This window comes from Cyclopterus lumpus, chromosome 10, assembly GCF_009769545.1.
Source record: "Cyclopterus lumpus isolate fCycLum1 chromosome 10, fCycLum1.pri, whole genome shotgun sequence".
NCBI lineage: Eukaryota > Metazoa > Chordata > Actinopteri > Perciformes > Cyclopteridae > Cyclopterus > Cyclopterus lumpus.
The window spans coordinates 10,902,860-10,922,794 of NC_046975.1; the positions used below are offsets into that span (position 1 = coordinate 10,902,860).

Here is a 19,935-nt window from a genome sequence, read left to right on the forward strand (position 1 = left end):
ACATAAAAGCAGCCACTGTGTTGCGATCTTGAGCCACTTTAATTTCCATGCCCTTTCCACACCAAATAAATAAGTGCCACAATACTGACCTGTAAATAATATAATCTTGTATGTAATACAATCCAGAACAATTCAAACATTAAAAGTGACATTTATTTAACACTAAATGTTTTCTGTACAGCTTCATAACCACAAAACCTCAAGGTTGTAGCTCTAAATCACATAGAAATAAGCATAATGGGTGTTTATCAAAGCCATGGCAGGAGAATGAAGTTAACTTATTAGGCAACAGACTAAATTCTACATGAACTCCTTCCATTGATAGTTGTTAAATCATGAAAAACTGTATTATCCTTACATAACGTTTCCCGCACAATACAAACAGAAACCACTGGGTCAGTTGCTCCTTGTTTTATGTCTGTGAACGTCCTCTGGGTTTTATTGGCTACGTTTCTAGATGTGCACCTGCATGCAACATTCTTTGATATAGTTTTAAATACCCACAACATAGCTAACAACTTACACCGTAATCATTTTCAACAAAAAGAAAAGAAAGAAAACAGAGATCCCTTTCCTGTCTGTCAATTAAATCTCAAGGCATAAACCTGCCTGGTAATTTTATACTCTTAGATAATTTGATCCAAATGTCTGCGTGAGATCATTAACAGCAGAAACACTGACAATGAATGAATGCCAACACCACTGACTCACGGAAGAGGCATGGAAAGATCAGGCGGTTACATCTAACTGAGCTTTTTGAGGACATGAACCAGAAAATGTGCCGATACGCCTAGAAAGAAATCCTCTTGGTTGATGCCACTGTCCAAAAACTCTGCACCCCTTCCCTGTCGACACTTGAGGCTGCAGCGTTTGTCACTTTACCATTTACGGTCATCTGGTTTCTGGCTGGTTCATTATGAAAAGCTCACACTGGATCCTCTAAAATCATATTTGTAACCTAAATTACATTTCACGGGATAGTAGTTTACCTGATTTAATGTACAACAAAATATCTAACAGGCAAATCACAAGTTCTGATACACGGATGTAATTTTAATGTGCTCTACCGACACTGTTTGATTCACAAGCATGTTTGTTTTAATATGACCATGCCCTTACTAAACCGATTATCACGAGTTAAAAGCAGCAAACACTGCCCCCTTTTGGAAAAAAAGAAAAGGGCAACACTAATTAAAGCCAACAGGTGAGTGAAAGATGTGGTAGAAGAGCATTTACAGCCCAATGGAAGCTTGCTTTTTAAGTGTATGTGGTATCTAAATACAGCCTATAGTAGTCACGATAAAATTAGGATTAGTGCAGATTACAAAGAGTGTTGCATGCTGTGGCAAACATACCTGTTGTATTGACTCCTGTTGGCTTCAAGTGTCACCAACATAAGACGTTCCCTATTTATTGACCTTAAGGGCAGATGCATGCTCATACGCTACCATCAAATGATATAAGGCATTACTTATACAATATAGACAAATGTAAATAGCACTTAACATTCGCCACTAATGAGTACATCAAGGGAATATTACTGTTAACCGTTTTACATTAATAAAGTTTCAAAACAAAATAAAACAAGTGATATATTTCCTGAATATCTTATTGAGAGTTGTCTTCATCTAGAACTGGTCTGGCTGACTTCTGGTTAAATGCCTTCACATCAAATTTGAAAGTCTTCAGAGTTACTGCTTTTGTTGGTCACGTCCAGTTCTGCCACATCTGATATCCTGGATTTAGGTGAAGGGAAAATTAACAAATCAAGTCTAGAAGTATTATGTCTGAAACGGACCCACAAACAGATCAATTCCACATTTTAACATCGTCGGATTGAAGAGAGAGAAGAAACAAAATGACGCTGCAGAACCAGAGAGCTTATTTTTCGAATTCCATGCATTTTTCTTCCTTGTCAAAACCATGGCACCGTACCCACAATGCAACTCAAAGGCCTAATGCTCCATTAGAGATTTGAGTGACTTATTTACCAAAGAAAGAGTACTTGGGGGCGGGGGGTAGTAGGTAAACAAGAGAACAGTTTAATCCCATCGTTGCCTTGATCTCATCACTCACTGTAACTGGAGTGCATGTTAATGTCTCCAAAGACAAACCATGATGAGTGTGGCCAAAAAAATACACCTTACCTCTTAATAGATAAAGAGCACCCTCGTTCGGGGAAGAGTGGCATAGGTGGGATCAGCCAGTTTACGCACTCGAGAGTAGTTAACAAAGCCTCTGATGAACAGCATGAAGCCTGCAGGGCAAAGAAAAGATATGCCACATAATACAATTACCTAAAAAGGTAATCGTGGGAAATACAATTAAGTAATGTCTCTCACTTACCCACGGCCAGGAACACCCACCACAACCAGTACTGTCCATCAAAGTAACCGGGGAAGTAGGTGGAAAACTGGAAGACATGAAAGAAGAACAACCTGTTAGAAGGTGTGCACAGAACCTCAAGACGTGATCCTAGGAAGTTATCGGAGACCATTTTCAGAGTTCAAGTCATACAGAAAATACCTGCACCGTCACAACATCAAACAGCTAATAGCCAAACTGGTTTTCGGTGAATATTCACTTAATAGCTCTTACCCTGACAATGAGAACCCATTTGATGAGGGACAGACCGAAGCCAGAGATGGCCCCATATCGGCCGGCGGCTGATGTGGTCAAACAGAACGACAAGAAGAAGCCAATCCAGTTGAAGAGGAATGCCACTGGTGATGAAATATAATAAAACAAGTCATTTTCAAAGCATGACCAATAGAAACTGGGAGATTTGTAATCCAAGAAGTATTTAGTTTTTTTGAAGTCATCTAACTGGCTGACACACTTCTCCTCCTCAATACTTTACTAAGACAAACGTATGCAGCGAGTGTACACAGCACATCATGTGACAGCCTTTGTGAATATGCCAAATTCAATTTGGAAAGCGGTATCCCAGGGCCTTTATTCAAGAGAAACTACACAACGAGTGCATCTTTTTCATGTTTACGGACCAGATTTCTACAAATATATTATACATAACTAGTCTCATTACAAGACGGCTCTGTGCAAGTCAGTTTACACTGGTCAAGTGCTGAAACACTGAACAAGTTCTTACTGAAGAAAGTGAGCATGAAGATGCCGTCATTTCCTATTCGCAGCTGGTCAGCGTCTTCAAAGTCATCCCTGGCCACAAAGTCGTCCTCCTGCACAAACAGCAAGAAATGTGTAGACATATTGCATGAATTCATCTTTAGCTTCAATTTGTGTTGATGTTTTGCTTGTATTCAAACATGAAACTGTATATTTCTACACATTTGAAAATGATCACCCTACCGTGACTCTTCCAGCGACCAGGGGGATGACTGCCTCTTCTTTGCTTCTCTCAGCTTCATCATAGGAGGGCAAAGTGGTGGCAACACTGTAGGATGGAGGATTTGGAAATCTTCCTCCATCTTCCTTGTATTCAAAGAAAGCTGTGGAGGCATCAAGCTAATTACAATACACCCAAGTACATGTCTTGTTTTTTATATACATGATTAATAAAATCCTGAGCGTACAGATTACATTGTACAAGAGAAATCCTTTTCAGGAGCTTTCGCATTGATTTATTATAGATTGGGCTTTCATCTAAGCTACATCGCTAACTTTTTACACTTTGAACAACTTTACATTGTTTTTGTGAAGTTGTTTCATCTCATTGGGAACGATATGAGGAAATGTTATCAACTGACCAGGTACATGAATATAATTACAATATTTAGGATGGGAACATTCATTACAGTTAGATGGCATTTTCCCCGTTAACTGTGATTTGATCCAACAAACCTGATTTTAGAGTTTTGAGAACATCGTCAATGTTAGTGTTTCATCACCCTAACTATAAAGCTGGATTTAGAAACAATATATCAATTCAAAATTAACAATTTTAGTAGCAAATGATAAAACAAGTGTTTTCCTATTATTTGTAATGTTGGCACATATTCAGAGGCAAAATAAACATTTATCACCAACTTGTATCTGTTTTTTCTACTAACCGACAGACACAAATAAAAACATAGATCATTACATTTTTTACGTCAGAAGATTTTGATTCTAACATTAAATGTGTATCCAAGAATGCAGATAACTGCAGAACTGAAACTATACAACATTGACTGTTGTTACGAAGGTTTGTTTGATTGCTGACAGACAAGAATCTAGTTTAATTTCCTCCAAAAAGAAAAGCAGCAGAGAGTTAAAAAACCAGAACAGGGATGAGTTACAGCAGGAAGAAAGCCATTAGTAGTATCTGTATCCATTACTGTTTATGCTCGGTCACATGTAAGCCAAGACTTTTATCTGGGTCATTTGGCAGATATCCAGAAATCTCCTTTGGGTTGTTCAAACATACAGCATTGGACGAGATCAATATACTCACCCAAGAAGAACCCACAGCTACACCCACTTATGCAATGTGTTGACCTATGCCCCCTTAAGAAGTGAGATTACAACCATCAGGCCTTTCTAAAAGGCCTTGCACAAAAGCTTTTCGCCCCTCTGCATTATTCATTCCAAGGCTAACAGTGCTGGACAAGCTAGAGCAGAAGATTAAACCAACCATGTACATTTACTCAGTACTGTAGTTCAGTACACAAGTTATGAAGCATTGGTACCTTAATTCATTTGTGAGATTTCAGTGGGGAATACTGTATATTTATCCTTGTTTATCTGCTGGCTGGTTTTACTTTGCTCAACAAGATTCAGGATGCAAAACACATGATGAATTTATATAATTTGAGGCCCTGTTTGGAGTTTAGAAAAGTCAGCGGCAGTTGTTGAAACAGCTTTAACATTAATACTCCATACAGTTGAGACTGATCATATATGATTTGCCTTGGTTCTGCTCAAATGCAAGCCATAGCAATCAGAGAAGGTTCATACTTTGTGAAAATAATGTGACTGTGGAAAGAACTATTATGAGGTTTACTTTTGCTTCTGAGACCCATTTCATTGCATCTATACTTTTATTTACTTACGTTTGAATGCAAGACATAGAGTTTTAGTATGTACTGGCAATGATATTTATTGATTTCAATTTTATTCCCACTTGTAAATGGTGTTTGTTCCGAGTTAATTGGCTGAGTGTAATGGAGATGTGAAGGTTCCTAACCTGCATTTGCTGCAGCAATGCTGCTGTAGGGTGGAGGTGCATCCTGGGCAGGACCCTCCTGTGATGGCAGGGACGGTTCCTCCTCATTCACCAGCTGAAGAAATGTTAATAAACGACAACACATCTTAAATGGCAAGATCTAGAAAACTGTTATTGGTGGATATGACAAAGAAACAGACATTTGTTAGACTCTTGCCATACTGTTCGTACCATGGTAGCTATCCTTGTAAGCTTTACATTTTATTAGGCATTACAGACAATGTTGCAAATCAATGAGCAGAAACACATCATCAATGTGAGGATATTCCTTGTTTTTCACACATTTAATTATGCCAAAAAATAACAATATCATGTTATTTAATCTGTAAACTGTCACATTTTAAATCCCAGTTGCCTGTATAACAATTTAACAAGAAGATGTTATACTCATTGTCCAACTCTACGTCAATGTATGTAGATTGCACAACCCATGTCTACCAAAGGCCGGTACTGAACAAGCACAAAAGAGTAGTGCTTTAGGGAAACATCCTAAAACTGTGCCAACTACTCTAGAGTAAGAAAGTAACCAGTATCACTGATGCTGCACGTGTTTAATACACTGTGTAACAAGTAGTTATAATAAACATGTCTGCAAACATTAGTATTTTCTCTGGAGTAGACGGTTCACCTGGTCTCGGATCCAGGCTAGACAAAGTGAAACTACACAGCATTTAGATTTTACCAGCCAACACTTGCTAACGTTATGAGTTAACATGAACTTACTAAGCGGCACACACGCTTCAAATTATATGCGTAGAAATGAATCATTGTATAGTGTATTTCAGTGTGATAAAAGGGTTAATGTAATCTGAAGATATGTATGGCCAACTCGGGCCCGCCCCTTAACAAATGTCGGTTGAGCTGGTTGTTTTCCTCTCAGTGACTAATGTTGACTAGCTAATGTTACTGTTAGCTAACAGGGCAGCCGCTAGCGGAAGCTGCGAGCTAACTGCATTTTACGGTGCCAGCAAACTGTTACGTACCTCTTGATATCTAACGTTGCCATTTTGTTCTGCCATTGTGGAAGAGGATCAAAATGTTTGAAACGTCCTCCTGCTACTTCAACTGTGAAGATGTGTTGAGTAAAAGGAATCTCGCCAATTCAGTAGCAATGGTATGGTTGCCTCCTAGTCGGCCATCTCCTTCCTTATCCCCTCCGATCTTGAAGCCCGGACGTTGCTACTATGGCGAAGTCAGGACCCGCCCTACTCTGACTCTGATTGGATAGCAACCTCTCGTCATTTGTTGGTTAGGTCAGTGCATGAGGTGTGTTATTGGTAAAGGTTAGGGCAAGAATGTCGGGGTAAGCCAGTCAGAGTAAGAGGAGGGCGGGTTATGCCTTCGCCATATTTGTCCGATGGTGCCTTCATGTACTGTAGTAATATTCGTATACAAGTTGCAATACCACAATGTAACTTTCAGTCAGTCACAAGTAACAATGATATATTACAATGTTTATCATTAGTTCAATGTACTTCAGGTGAGATATATGTCCACACCAGGTACTTCAAGTATAAAAAGTGTTTTAAAAAAACAAGAACTCCCTGTAGCTTGTGTAGAAATATATTTATTATTCGGTAATTAATTTATGAACAATGCATCATATTGTGTGAGATGATCATAGGATTTCTTTATAAAATATTTCACAGTCAAGTAACCAAGAACTATACCTGTCAGATAATTGTTGTAGAGTAAAAACAACATGTGCCTCTGAAATGTAGTGGGATATTACTCTGTGCTTGAAGAGCCTAAAGAAGTACAACAAAATCATAAAGCTCCAATAAAAAAGAAGAACCTTGAAAATGTACATAAGTGTAGTATTTGTCTGAGTAAATGTATTTAGTTTTAAGTTAAAGGACCATTTATTCTAGTACAGATCTGGAAAAGAACACGTACAAGGAGTACTTAAAGGCCACACTAGTTGTTCCTATTGTCATGTGACATGACATTTAAACAGACTGAATACCACACTATCCACAATCGCAGAGATACAAAGATTAACAATCAAATGCACTTTATTAAAAAGAGCAAATGAGAAGCAAAGCTATATGAACAAACACATGAAAACCTGAATATCCTGCACAATAAGCACTTGATTATTTCGACAAGATTTAGTTGAGGTCAACTCCAAGCCCTGCTTGATGTTCACCATCTCCATCAGAAGAAAAAAGAATCATTGGAGTGTTACAGGGACAGTACAAACCCAAAAACAAAAACACATATGTTTTATTATCAACATTGTTTTGAGTTAGCTAGTTTTGGACTACATGACACTGGGCTCTTATTCCAGAAATCATGACCCGGTTACTCAAGATAATTAATGTTAGACCTATTAATAAATAGCGCAGCTTAAGGGATAAGAGGGGACATATGTCTTTTTGATTTGGGGCTAAACTGCCCCCAATAATGCCTCATGGATCAACAGAGTTTGGACAAGATATCCTCAGTTCTTCTTTGACAGAGAGGGAGGTGGCTCCACCAGCTTGTTGTGGACATGCATCATCCCTAAGGAAAGAGCAAGAATTAGAATATTTTCTGTGAATAGTGCCTTCATTGCAAATATGCAGGCTTAATGCAAACTGCTTAAACTCCTATATTTCACTTTTAATAAATTACAACCCACTGTGGCTTTGTCATTTAGTCTCACCTTTGAAGTACTTTACAGTTTTGACCCGCAGTTCCAGGGTGGCGTCTTCATCGCAGACAAAAACTGTCTGCGGGTGCTGCTGGAAAGCAGACACTGTCCACATGTGATTCACACCTTCCTCTATAGCTTTGTATAAAGCAAACGCCTTGTGTGCTCCAGTGATGATAATCATGACCTGAGAAGAAATTGAAAATGTGACCTGTGGCCTATGTGATTGAGCAAGAGCAACCTGCAATTGATGCTTGTTTTTATCACCAGGAAGATAACAAGGTTGTTGAGCAATGCACTGTACTGCAAACTCATGATTCTGACAGAAAATGGCTGTTCATAACAAATGGTATGTTAAATCTTCTAAGCTTCTAACCTCCTTTGCCTCCATGACTGTGCCCACTCCCACAGTCAGTGACATGGTGGGCACCTTGGACAGATCTCCATTAAAGAATCGAGCATTAGCCATGATGGTGTCCTTTGCCAGGGTCTTCACCCTGGTCCTGGAAACCAGGCTTGAACCAGGCTCATTGAAGGCAATGTGGCCATCTGGTCCAATACCTGACAGGACAGGGGGAGTATTTTGAATTTCTGTCACTACTTGATACCAGAATGTGAAATCTGTAAATGTGCAGTTATGCCACATTCATGATCACCATGTGACCTGCTGACCTCCGACAAAGAGCTCGATCCCGCCAGCAGCTGTGATCTTTTCCTCAAAGGCCGCGCACTCTACTTGCAGGTCAGCAGCGTTGCCATCTAGGATGTGTGTGTTCTCTGCTTTTATGTCGATGTGCTTGAACAAGTGATTCCACATGAAGGAGTGGTAGCTCTCAGGGTGATCTCTGGGGAGTCCTACACAGGATTTAATGGCAGTTTCTTATGCAAGATCACAGCTTTAAATAATTCCCCAATGCATTACGTGTGTGGAGAGAGAGACTTACCCACATATTCATCCATGTTGAACGTTTTGACATACTGGAATGAGATTTGGCCCATCTTGTAGTACTCAATTAGTTTCTTGTAACAACCCATGGGGGTGCTTCCTGAAGACAGAGTTGAAAAGTACCGTACTTATGCATACTTGATTCTTTTAGTTTCCTCTTCTTACACTTCGATGTTGTTATTCACCAGATTAATTTGGCTGTACTGGCTTTTTGCAATATCTAAAGTGCATGTATGTCACAACATATTATATATTGTTTGATTTTAAACTTAAAATGTGCATGGAGAAGACAAGCTAAAACATTTAGACCGTGTTTACAGGTCCATGCAACACTATTTTAACTTTCTGCAGGACACATTTTTAATAATACGTGAACACACACATTTCCATGTTTCCATTCACGTATTCACGTGTTAAAGCCAAGTACATTCTTGAACAAATTGCCAGGTCTGACTCACCTGTGGGAAGCCCCAGGGTGAGATATCTGTCGGGTCCAGGTCTGAACAATAAAATCTTGTTTCGAATGTACTTCGCAGCCCACTCGCTGGCCTGGTCGTAGTCGTTGAGGATGATCAGCTTCATCGTCCTGGAGAGACGCACAAAAAGCAGAGGAACGGGTCGCTCTCTGAAGGAGTTCAACCTCGAAGTAAACCGGACAGGACGCGCCTCAATCAGACTTTAGACTCATCGAGGGGTTTATACCATCCGGGGACAGTAAAAGGAAGTCACCGAGAATGCAGAGAGGTTGATCGACAAGGGGCAGAAAAGTCATCTTTGCGGACTGTGACCAAAACAAACTTTTACGGTCGCGTTAAGTGCCGGAACAATACCCGATCAAAATTATAACTTTGTAATGGTTTACTTTACCTTGGAGCGTCTGTGTCTTTCACTGGCGGCGGGCAGAAAGCGGACGGATCATGTGACTCCTGCTGGAGGATGCGGAGCGTCCACTGCGGAGGTGACGTTGACGGAACATCAGCTCGCGAGCTCGATAAGGAGCTGCTTCGAGTTGAGACATTTATGCTCAAAGTCTTTCTTCACTGTGACTCTGAGCGACATGCATGATTAGAGCAAGTTATGGGGAAATGTCTCACAATGTATGAGCGATGATTTGTACAAGGATGTTGCATTATTCTAGTAACATCGGATATTTGGATTATTTAGCTATGACAGACATTTTGAGGAAAGGGCGTGTAGCATAAATGTAATAATTTTTTTCAAAATTATATATTCAGAAGTGTAAGTTTACAAGCCAAAGACACATTGTGTGTGTTTTTGTTTTTACAAAAGTTTGAAATGTATCTAAAAACTCTTAAACACTGTTCCAACAAAAAGGCCATGAGAACAGTAACGGCATGCATTGCCAATGATGTATGTAATTATACAATCAGAGTTTAAGCCTTATGCTTCTAGTTATTTATTATTTTCTGTCTATTTTTTATACTCTGTGGTTGCCCCCCTGGCATGTTAGTTTAATTTTTTGCAATTGTTGAATAAAGAATTATTATTTTTAAGTATGATTAGAGCGAGAATGACATTGAACCAAAGAGTTTTTATGATGGAAATTAGACTGGAGCAGAACATTAACAGTAGTTGGTACGTGACTGAAGAAAAGTCTAACTCAACGTCATCACCTTATCAGTTTCATATTTGGCCCATGATCAAGCATTACGTCATTTCACTTTAATCAATTGAGATTGGAATTGATTGAAGAAAACCAAGAGTTGTAACGTTACCAATATTTGCTGAAAAGCACAATCATGTTCTAGATGTGAAGACTAAAAACACATCACAATCAGTCATAATGTAAACTTCTGCTCATGCCATCTACACCCCATCTAGACCCTTGTGGGACATAAGCAATGCCTTTGTGAAGCTGTGGGAATATTTGGTCAAAGTAAGAAAGATAGTACATGTGATTTTCAATAACTTTATTAAAACCATATTGTGACACAGACCAGAACACTTACAGGGCACACAACAGAAATAAATACCATTATGTGTACAGCGCTCATTGTCAAAACAGGCTTATTGCGGCTGGCTTTTGATTTATGTTATCCAGAAAGAGAGAGGGCATGCTATGTCATCAGACAGAGTTACCACCAGGAGCTGGGCTCAGTGTGCTAATCACCCTGCCTACTTTTACTGTGTAGTGCAGTTTCTGAAACATTTTACCTGCTCTGATATACACCCAGGCTGCATCTCAATCTGAAACAACCAGCTCCCGTTCAGCTTTGCTTAGCGGGGCGTTGGGCTGCTTTAATCAAGGTCCATGTCAGGCTTGGTTCCTGTGGTTTCTGAGCTGGGATTGCCCGTGTTCTCGGTCGTTCCCTTGTCGGCAGATTCTTCCTGGGGTTTCTCCTGTCCGTTGACAGACCCATTCTGCTCTGCAGGAGCGTCCTCCTTGGGAAGCTCTACCTTGGGCTTGGGCTTGGTCACAATGAAGTTGCAAGCGGAAAACAGCTCCTGGAGAATTACACAGGGCATAAAATGTAGTCATGGTTTTATTAAAAGAAAGGACCCTAACCCTACAGTTGTCGGAGATCCTGGCCTAATAAATAAAAGAAACACCAGAGCTACTCATGTGTTCCTGGTAGATAGTTGACCTCAGCTTCTCATGTTGCAACACTAACATAATGACTGAAAGTGGTAGATTTCCTGTGCAGGAAGGAGTAATAACAGCTGAATGTATGAGAGCTATACGAGTCAAGCTTACCATCCAATACGTCTACTTTAGCTTTAACAGGGGCTCCAATTTCTATGAATTGGACAATTCTAGTGGTCTTTAGCAACTTACATCTATATTTTACATGTGAAATACCTTGCATTCTAGTCACTTTCCTAAGTACTTTGTGTTATTTTCCTCTGATGTAGCAGACACTCACCCTCGTCTTTGCTTGAATGTCTTTCACTTTGACGGCGGGATCCACCGTCAAGTTCTGTTTGCTTTGCTGGTTCATGGTGCTGTTCATCCACATCATTGCCTCGCCGGTCTGTTTGTCCACTTTCTTGACATCTGCCTCATCTAAATGGTCATACTGCTCCTCCTGAAAGTCAAAAGAGAAATTACAAAAACAATATTTACAGCCGGCATCATTACTTTTATTTGTAATAAAAATGCCATCATTCTTTTTAGAAAAGATAATTTAGATTTACCTTCATTTTGTATGCTTCCACAAATTTCATGTACTGCTGGATTTGTTTCCCCAACTCCTCAAATGCTTTAGGTCTCTCTTCGGCCTCTGAATACCTCTCCTTGATGGGCTGGCCAAGTTTCTACAGCAAATGTAATACCCATGTCAGTTAAAGAAGTCGATATGTCAACCTAACATTATCACTCTCTCCCTCTCTCTCTCACACACACACACTTACCGTTAACTCTGCCAGTTTGTCAATGTACACCTGTTTGGGTTGGTCCTCTCCATCTTCATACAGCCAGTTTTCAGTATCCTCCAGCTTTAATGACAGGATATCCCGGTCCTGAAAATATAATTTCATACCATGTCAATGAAAGACAGTGATTCTAAAAGATGCTACCTTTTGATCCACTTTCCAATGATGGGGAATGATTGTCACTCACAGATTCACCGACAAATTTCTCCAGAATCCCATGCAGCTTCTCCCTCATTTCGTACACGTACTCCTCGACGTAATTCTTAGCGTCGTTTCTCTCCTTCTCCAGCTTGTCCTGCATGATCATCTTACCCTGAAGAGATTCCAATCAGTGACTCTAACTGCTAAACACTCAGAAATAGATCAAGTAATTAAGCATGTGTGGATTTTGTAATGCTGAAAGTTTAGTTACCTCATTTTCTACAAATAGATTGAGCATGTCATCAGCTAGCTGCCACTGTGGACTGTTTTCAATCGGAAGCTCAATCACTTTTGTTTTGACTTTGGGCTTTTTGGCTTGTGGGGGCTGGTCGGACTTCTTCTCCACTTTACCCTCCTCTGTGGTAATCTAAAAAGGGTAAAAAAAAAAATTTAAAAAAATTGTAGTGGGATTAAAAATGGGTCAAGACATGCAATGACAGCCGTTCATTAGAACATCTGTACAATTTTATGAATTCCAGTGCATTAAATCAAAGTTTAGTTTTTTTACAGTCAATTCTTTATTTAGGATGCCATTAGAGGCATTGTATTATGCCATTATGCTGACAATTTGTGGGCAATTCTATCTCCTTGTAAAGACAATCCAAAAGGACAAAAGCTGAGCATCTTACATCCATTTCCTCATTCTCGCGGGTCTTCTCTTCAGCTTCTTTCTGAACGTCTCCCTGAACCAGCTGCTCTTCCTGATCGGTCTGCATCTTGCTCTGCAGGAGTAAAAAAAAAAAAACATGACATTTTTTGTCTAAAAAAATAAGTTCAAATAGTAGTTCACGTTATAATCTGAAGCTCGGTGTGAAAAAAAGAAAAGAAAATATACACTTAGTGTCTCTCCATCTTTGTCATTGGCCTGTTCCGTTTCCATGGGTTCCTCCGTCTCATCAGACTTCTGCACTTCAACCAGGGAGGCGCTGGACACACTGAAGATACCGTGGATGTTCACCCGCACCTTGACTTTCACCTTGGAGCTCTCCCCAGATGCCTGCGGGATAACCTTCTGGATCAGGAACTGACCTGACGGGATGGAAAAAACGTAACACAAATTAACCAGACAAAACTGATTTAAAGCCTCTCTTGATGCCATTAGTTTTGGGAGGTGGGGTTAATAATTTGCGAGTCAACACTGGACAGAATGTTTGTTTTGGAGTCTTTCTTTCCCGTCAGACATCCCGTATGATGCTTTAGCTGCTTACCAATAGTAGGATCAGGGTAGGGCAGCTCATTAGTCCTATTGTAGTAGGCCTCTAAAGAAAATGGCTCTTTCCGGTAGAAGGTCAGCACTTTGGAGAAAGGTGCCGCGTGGTTCATAGGAAATACCTCGCAATCACTGGAACAAATGAATAATCCATAAGAATTACAAAATTAAATAATCAAGCCCAGGACAGAAAGGGAGAACAACATATTGTGGATATAAAAAAGATGTGGCTTTTTTCTTTACCTCAGACCTTCTTCTGCAGCAGAATGCCACTTCAAGGAGATGGGATAGGTAACAACATCTGTGATGGAGAACTCACGCACTTTGAAGGCGGGGGACAGGATGGCACACTGTGGCGACACACCCAGGGTTCAATAACACATCTTTATTCTTTTAAACTGAAAAAGAAGCCCTTTTATGCCAATCAATGCTTATTCAAGTGTGATGTGACGGAGGTGGAGCCCATCTTTAAAACCAAAGTATCACATACCTGCAGGGCACATCCTCTGGCCACAGCTTCGTCAGCATTCAGTGTGGTGTTCAACTCCTTCCCGAAGTATTTGCTGATCCTCTCTTTGACGGATGGGATCCTGGAAGCTCCCCCCACCATCTCTACTGCATAGATGTCTTCCTTTTTGAGTTCTTATTGAACACAAAAACAGTATTATCATACAAACCAGGACATGCACACAGTAAAGTTCTAAAACTGATTGGATAAAAAAGGGGAACATTATACTCACTGGCTTGTTCCAGCAGACTTTGCAGTGGAGCCTCAACTCGGGCAAGAATATCAGCACACATCACTTCAAACTGACTCCTTGTGTAACAAAAAAAGATGACCATGAATTTAAAATCTGTAACTTTAAAACAAGACACAGCAGTTGAGAACCATTGATACCATTACAAAAAGCCACAAATTGTGTATTGTTTGTCTACCTGTTCAGTTTTCCAGAGACATCAATGTCATTCATGAAGCACTCAATGTTAAGCGGCAGGTCAGAGGAGTTGGCACTCATCACTCTCTTCAGTTTTTCACACTCCTGGTAAAGCCTGACCAGAGCCCTGGGCTTTGTCTTGACATCAATCTTGTACTTCTTGCCAAATTCCTCACAGAAGTGCCTCACCAACATCTCATCAAAGTCCTTTCCTCCCAGCTCTGCGTCACAAGCTGTAGCAAGAACCTGATAGACAAGAAGAAGAGGCCAAGAAAGAGTTGAAGGCATGATACAAAGCCTCTGATTGATAATGAATGTTTGGTTTGTCGCTTTAGCCACACACCTTGACTTTGCCCTTATTAAAGGCACACACTGATGTCTGGTATCCAGAATGGCCCAGGTCCACAAACACCACATTCCTGGCCTTCTCCTCCGGAGCAGGGAGATCCTGTTTATAGATTCCATACGCCAGTGCAACTGGAAGGAAAATTAGTTACATTAATTATGTCTACTGGAATCAATGTCAAAGTGTGCATTCTGGCAGCCGCAGTCTATCAGTAACATGCCCATCCTTGCCCATGCCCTGCCCCAAAACAACTAGTACAGACCTGCAGTTGTCTCATTCATGAGCCTCAGGCAGTTGAGACCAGCAATCTGAGCAGCATCTACTACTGATCTCCTCTCAGCATCCGTGTAGTAGCAAGGAACCTGGTTACAATAGAAAAGCATTTGAAATAGACTTATTTTTTACATGTAGGTGTTTTCAATTAACCTACCTGACAACAGATGTGAAAACACCTGTGTGTGGAGTATTTAAGTTGACAAGGATTACATATTTTGCCCCTCTACTTGTCAAAGTAAGCATCCAAAACTGTGCCTTAATATGCAACACTTACAGACACAACACAGTCAGCCACAGGCTTCTTGAGTGCATGCTCCGCAGTCTCCTTCAGCTTGGTCAGCAGCATGGCGGTGACCTGTTCAATACTGAACACCTTCTCTTCCTCCATGTAATTCACCTTTAAAAATAGTCAAGACATGGAGGACATTACTACATTGCTCCAGATGATTCCTACTATGTCAACTCAAACCAAGTGTTCTTTACAGCAAGTGACTGAATGATAGGCCGAAAATATCAATTAATCCATTAGATTTCCACTGAATCAAGGCTACATTTAAAACTTTCTTAGGTCAGCTAGTGACAGACATTTCATGACTTCAAAAAGCACACATGCTGCGTCATGGGTGCAATAAAGTGTGGATCATCTACAAGATCAGAAAAATATTATTATTATTATTATTATCTCTGTTCCATTGAGTCACTGTCAAAGTAGAAATTAGTTATCGTTATAAACCACTGAATAAAAACTTGTCTCACTGCTCTGACAGAGTGCCTGAGGAGTTCTCTTTCTTTCCTCCAAAAATGTGTTTGGCAGGTTGATAATTACCTGGGTTGCCTCGCCCAATGATAAAAAGAGATAGGAATCATTACATATCTCTTATAGTCAATATAGAAATTTACAAGGACTATTGGAAGTATATTGAGTGTTTCTGGGCCATTACTAAACATTATAGCCCATACATTTAACTGTGACTGTCCCTCGTTCTTCCCTTACCTTGATGCCAGTCGTTCCTGAGGGCATTTGTGCAATATCATAGACCAAACTGTTTTTGAGGCGCTGCACAAAGGGATCCGAAAATGCCCTGCCATGAAGCCTCTTGAACCCTTGGACTGTGTTCTTGCAGTTTGTGACGACCTGTTGGGAGAAAAAAAAAAAGACAAACAATTCTCTATTAAACACATGCACACGTAAAACAATTTAGCATTTCTGACTTGAACACTGTCTCCCTGTTGGTGCTACAGTTGATGTGATGTACTCATGCTTACAGTTGTTCATGCGCATACTCGAGGCAATGGAAATAACAGGTTCTTTTGTCAGGTTAATTATCAGATATCCAGTGCCCACCGTCTTCCCATAGAAACATACCTGGCTTTTTGCAGCAGCACCGATGGATCGATTCCGGGGTCCAAAAGAAACGCATGCTCTAAAAACAGAAAACATAATTCAGGTCTGTCTTCAACCACATTTTTGGGGGGGTTTCACAAAGATGCAGCTTCGTATAGGGTTGGTTCACCCGGTAACAAAATGGCACTTGACTGTGACGGCGAGTTCGCGTCATGATGTAATTCATGTTAGCAAATAGGTATTCTATGTTTCTGTATTGGTTTCTTCTGTGGGTTAAGGGTCTGGAAATTAAAGCACAATGGATTGATCGAGCAATTTGACAGGCACGATCCGGCCTCCTCCCATCACGCGCTCATTCATGCATGGGGTACAAAAAAAACATTATCACCTGACTGAGCAGGTCAATTATTCTTCTTCCGATGACCTCCATTACATTATTGTAAAAAGACACCACGATAACGGACCCATCACGCGGTACACGGGTTTCTTTTTACCCACAACGGTCCCGTCTCAGCTAGCGTTAGCTTTAGCACTCACATGCCGTTTCCTGTTTCGAAATCCGTTAGCTAGCTTGCTACATAGCATAGTAGCTACACCACATATTTTGATGGAGGGGAAAGAGGGTCTAATTTCACATTCTTGTCCGCAGACAATACAACACAAAGCACCCACAACAATGTATCCCATTGTACTCACGGTGTACATCGATCGCTATATTCATTAGCGACCGTTTCGATCCCCCCGGCTCTGGCTACCGCGACATAGCAGTTCAGGAACCCGACGTCAAACCCGACGACTGACATCTTCACGCGCTAACGGACCAGCGTAGAGTACAGCGGTTACACGGGAGAACGGGAACAGGGTGTGATAACGGTGACAGCAGCAGCAGCTACGGTGTTTTTTCAGTCAGCGGACGGTGAGACACCCGTGTTCTTGTTCCATGAAGCTGGGTAGCAGCATGCGGTGCGCCGGCTGATGCGTGAGAGCGTTCAGGAATTTTCTATGTCCCACCGACCAATAGCGTCCGAGTGCGGAGCACAAGACGCTGCGACCACGCGCCCCCTAGTGGCGTGGAAATACAATAGCAGCTTTAAATCTGTACTTGTACAAAGTTGCTATATCAATTTCAACCACTACGATTATTTGAACCACTGCAGATAATTGCAAATGCGTATTACTTAAATGTAATTTGATTTATTGGATACCCGAGTCTCTCACCGTTAAAACATTTCCTACATTTAAGTTGAATATCATTGCCGAACTCACATTAATGTATCTATTAGTCTTTGAGATGTCAGAAATAGTTAAAAATCCCCATCACACTCCCCCAGATACCTAGGCGGTCTCCTAATTTATTCCATCCACTGTCCAAAATCGGAAAATATTAAATTCACAAAAATAAACATTAAAAAAGCAAATCATCACATTGAACTACACATTGTCATTTTTGCATGATAAATGACTTCTTAATTCTGCTGAATGACTAAATATGTATTATAAAGTGTACAAAAAATGTAATTATTTGACACCCATATTAATCCAATAACAAAGAGATGGCTAAATTAAATAAATAAAGACTGATTTCACATAAATATTTGTCTTCTTTATTGGTGAATTAATAACAGAGGGTAGCTTTCATAAAGGTGGCAGGAGTTCATTCATCATTCTCATAGTCAGCTGGATTCTTCTTCTTGCTCTGCTTGTGGGAACTGTTGCCCCAGGTGTATGTCAGGTACATGAGGGTCATTGCTGCAACAGAAAGATTATACAACAAATTAACACCAGGAGAAGCTCTATATGTATTGAGTTCAGCCACACCATGCTGGGCAATAAAAGGCCAGGCAGTACAACCTCAGAATCAATTGTTACATTACATTTAGCTGACACTTTTATCCAAAGCGACTTACAATCATAAATATAATCTCTGCCGAGATCATGAAAATAGAGGAATATTAACCACATTTTTGTAATGTGAAAATGTGATTCAATCCTCTTATCCTAAACTGAAACATCTACATTAGACAAATTTGAGTCAACAACCAAAATAAATTGTATGCGAATACACAGCATACCACAAGGATTGTATCCATATTATTCACGCTTACCTGAAACCCCAAATTACATTTGCAATGCTATGTTTACAACCCCGTTTTAGTCTGACATGTTAAGTAGTTTAGCAAACTACTGGCATTGCATGTAAAATACTGAATAGAAGTTTTAAACTCACGGGGGGCAACTTTGAAGAAAGAGGCTGTGACCCTTCTCCACACATTGGGGATTCCCTTGGAGAAGTAGTTGGCGAAGGCCCTCTGCTCAAAGGGGGACAGACTATATGTAATGATATGCCTGATCCTGGCCAAGTCTCCGAAGTGGTGGCCCATGTTTACAAGAGAGTTGACCTGAAATGACAATAGGACATTTAGTTAACATTGTACTAAATGCCAAAAGTCTGTGTTTACACCATGATGCTCTGTGCATCTCGGTAACATGAATTATGTTCAGTGTATCTTATTAGTCAACCACCCTGTGATTATAGTGTGGCTGTTTAATACTAAACACTTCATTTGCAGCTGAACTATTAGGTGTGATAAACAACTTTAGAATATAGGCATGGGGTTCACCGTTTGGTCCATCAGTTTCCACCCAGAACTGAGCAGCTGTAATAATTCAAGCAATATAACTAGAGCTAATTTATCTAACGTCACCACGGGGTCCGGGTGTTACTTTCGTTGACATTGACTTTTTAATGATGATCTTTGGGCATGGTACTTCTCTGTGCTGGATATTATGTGTATGTGTTTAATTAATCTAAACGTTTACTAAGTAATTAAAAAAATGTTTTACAGATGTCAGATAACATAAGAGCGAATCCTTACCAAAAGCGTACTTTGCTCATTAAAGCTTCTTTGGATAGATAGTATGGAGAAAAAGCACGATTCAGGCGTATGTATCTAAATACATGATTGAAAAACCACAATCTCAAACGAGCTGTGTCCGTTAGAGCCCCTACCGAACACCGGATAGCTCCGGTTAGCCTCTAAAGTCCTTGACACGCTTCCGGGTCTGGCAGGTAAACGGAGTAGTTTAGCCTAACGAGCAACGCGAACTTATGTGACACTTACTATAAACCAGAGAAATCCCACATATTACGGCGATAAAAGCTAATGGAGGCAAAACTACAGTTAGAATCGTGACATTGGAGCTTACCGTGCTGTCTCAAAACAGTGTCTCTCGGCACACTTCCGGTGTCCTTCCGTTTTAGTCAGGCGTCGGTCGTTTTGCCAACACTGAGGGCTTTATTGCCTCCTGGCGGACTGGAGTTGCGTCACGCTAAAGACAATAAGGTCTTTAAATATCCTGGAGACCCGTTTAATCTACAGTGATTATCGTTGATTGTCATTATGCCAATGACCATCTTCAAGAACCACAATCAGAGGTTGGCAGAGAAAAGGTAAAGACCACAGGA

General features: G+C 40.4%; 4 protein-coding genes across 5 annotated transcripts; all 4 read right to left on the reverse strand.

Annotated features, from left to right (window-relative positions):
* Positions 1-16: 16 nt before the first annotated feature.
* LOC117737309 (NEDD4 family-interacting protein 1-like) lies at positions 17-6,559 on the reverse strand. The gene is made up of 8 exons (XM_034543171.1): positions 6,166-6,559; positions 5,144-5,237; positions 3,328-3,467; positions 3,110-3,197; positions 2,599-2,723; positions 2,347-2,413; positions 2,148-2,257; positions 17-1,736 (listed from the first exon to the last, which is right to left on the reverse strand). The coding sequence occupies exons 1-7, from the start codon at positions 6,199-6,201 to the stop codon at positions 2,151-2,153; spliced, it is 657 nt and encodes a 218-aa protein (XP_034399062.1). The 5' UTR covers positions 6,202-6,559; the 3' UTR covers positions 17-1,736; positions 2,148-2,150.
* Positions 6,560-7,179: 620 nt separating this feature from the next.
* Positions 7,180-9,763, reverse strand: gnpda1 (glucosamine-6-phosphate deaminase 1). The gene is made up of 7 exons (XM_034544054.1): positions 9,631-9,763; positions 9,222-9,349; positions 8,762-8,863; positions 8,490-8,672; positions 8,194-8,378; positions 7,830-8,004; positions 7,180-7,687 (listed from the first exon to the last, which is right to left on the reverse strand). The coding sequence occupies exons 2-7, from the start codon at positions 9,343-9,345 to the stop codon at positions 7,626-7,628; spliced, it is 831 nt and encodes a 276-aa protein (XP_034399945.1). The 5' UTR covers positions 9,346-9,349; positions 9,631-9,763; the 3' UTR covers positions 7,180-7,625.
* Positions 9,764-10,687: 924 nt separating this feature from the next.
* On the reverse strand, positions 10,688-17,525 carry hspa4b (heat shock protein 4b). The gene is made up of 19 exons (XM_034543356.1): positions 17,166-17,525; positions 16,491-16,548; positions 16,119-16,259; positions 15,399-15,521; positions 15,111-15,210; positions 14,846-14,979; positions 14,504-14,748; positions 14,308-14,384; positions 14,058-14,209; positions 13,811-13,917; positions 13,566-13,699; positions 13,193-13,386; positions 12,987-13,079; positions 12,569-12,724; positions 12,344-12,469; positions 12,136-12,243; positions 11,920-12,039; positions 11,649-11,810; positions 10,688-11,229 (listed from the first exon to the last, which is right to left on the reverse strand). Exons 1-19 carry the CDS (start codon positions 17,270-17,272, stop codon positions 11,023-11,025), a joined length of 2,544 nt encoding a protein of 847 aa, XP_034399247.1. The 5' UTR covers positions 17,273-17,525; the 3' UTR covers positions 10,688-11,022.
* Positions 17,526-18,050: 525 nt separating this feature from the next.
* On the reverse strand, positions 18,051-19,767 carry LOC117737441 (cytochrome b-c1 complex subunit 8). 2 transcript variants are annotated; one of them, XM_034543411.1, is made up of 3 exons: positions 19,677-19,767; positions 18,697-18,868; positions 18,051-18,218 (listed from the first exon to the last, which is right to left on the reverse strand). In XM_034543411.1, exons 2-3 carry the CDS (start codon positions 18,848-18,850, stop codon positions 18,124-18,126), a joined length of 249 nt encoding a protein of 82 aa, XP_034399302.1. In that variant the 5' UTR covers positions 18,851-18,868; positions 19,677-19,767; the 3' UTR covers positions 18,051-18,123. The 2 variants fall into 2 exon arrangements, with proteins under 2 accessions (XP_034399302.1, XP_034399303.1); XM_034543412.1 differs by lacking the exon at positions 19,677-19,767 and adding an exon at positions 19,346-19,644.
* Between the last annotated feature and the right edge of the window lie 168 nt (positions 19,768-19,935).

Excerpts from the sequence above, each read along its gene's own strand:
- LOC117737309 (XM_034543171.1), bottom strand. The coding sequence starts at position 6,201 with ATGGCAGAACAAAATGGCAACGTTAGATATCAAGAG. Across the intron at positions 3,198-3,327 it reads TGGTCGCTGGAAGAGTCACG|GAGGACGACTTTGTGGCCAG; the intron begins GTAGGGTGATCA and ends CTGTTTGTGCAG. Across the intron at positions 2,258-2,346 it reads GTGGGTGTTCCTGGCCGTGG|GCTTCATGCTGTTCATCAGA; the intron begins GTAAGTGAGAGA and ends TTTGCCCTGCAG.
- gnpda1 (XM_034544054.1), bottom strand. The coding sequence starts at position 9,345 with ATGAAGCTGATCATCCTCAACGACTACGACCAGGCCAGCGAGTGGGCT. Across the intron at positions 8,005-8,193 it reads CAGTCATGGAGGCAAAGGAG|GTCATGATTATCATCACTGG; the intron begins GTTAGAAGCTTA and ends ATTTCTTCTCAG. Across the intron at positions 7,688-7,829 it reads AACTGTAAAGTACTTCAAAG|GGATGATGCATGTCCACAAC; the intron begins GTGAGACTAAAT and ends CTCTTTCCTTAG.
- hspa4b (XM_034543356.1), bottom strand. The coding sequence starts at position 17,272 with ATGTCAGTCGTCGGGTTTGACGTCGGGTTCCTGAACTGCTATGTCGCG. Across the intron at positions 12,725-12,986 it reads GCGAGAATGAGGAAATGGAT|ATTACCACAGAGGAGGGTAA; the intron begins GTAAGATGCTCA and ends TACCCTTTTTAG. Across the intron at positions 11,230-11,648 it reads ACATTCAAGCAAAGACGAGG|GAGCTGTTTTCCGCTTGCAA; the intron begins GTGAGTGTCTGC and ends GTAATTCTCCAG.
- LOC117737441 (XM_034543411.1), bottom strand. The coding sequence starts at position 18,850 with ATGGGCCACCACTTCGGAGACTTGGCCAGGATCAGGCATATCATTACA. Across the intron at positions 18,219-18,696 it reads TTTCTTCAAAGTTGCCCCCC|CAATGACCCTCATGTACCTG; the intron begins GTGAGTTTAAAA and ends TTTCTGTTGCAG.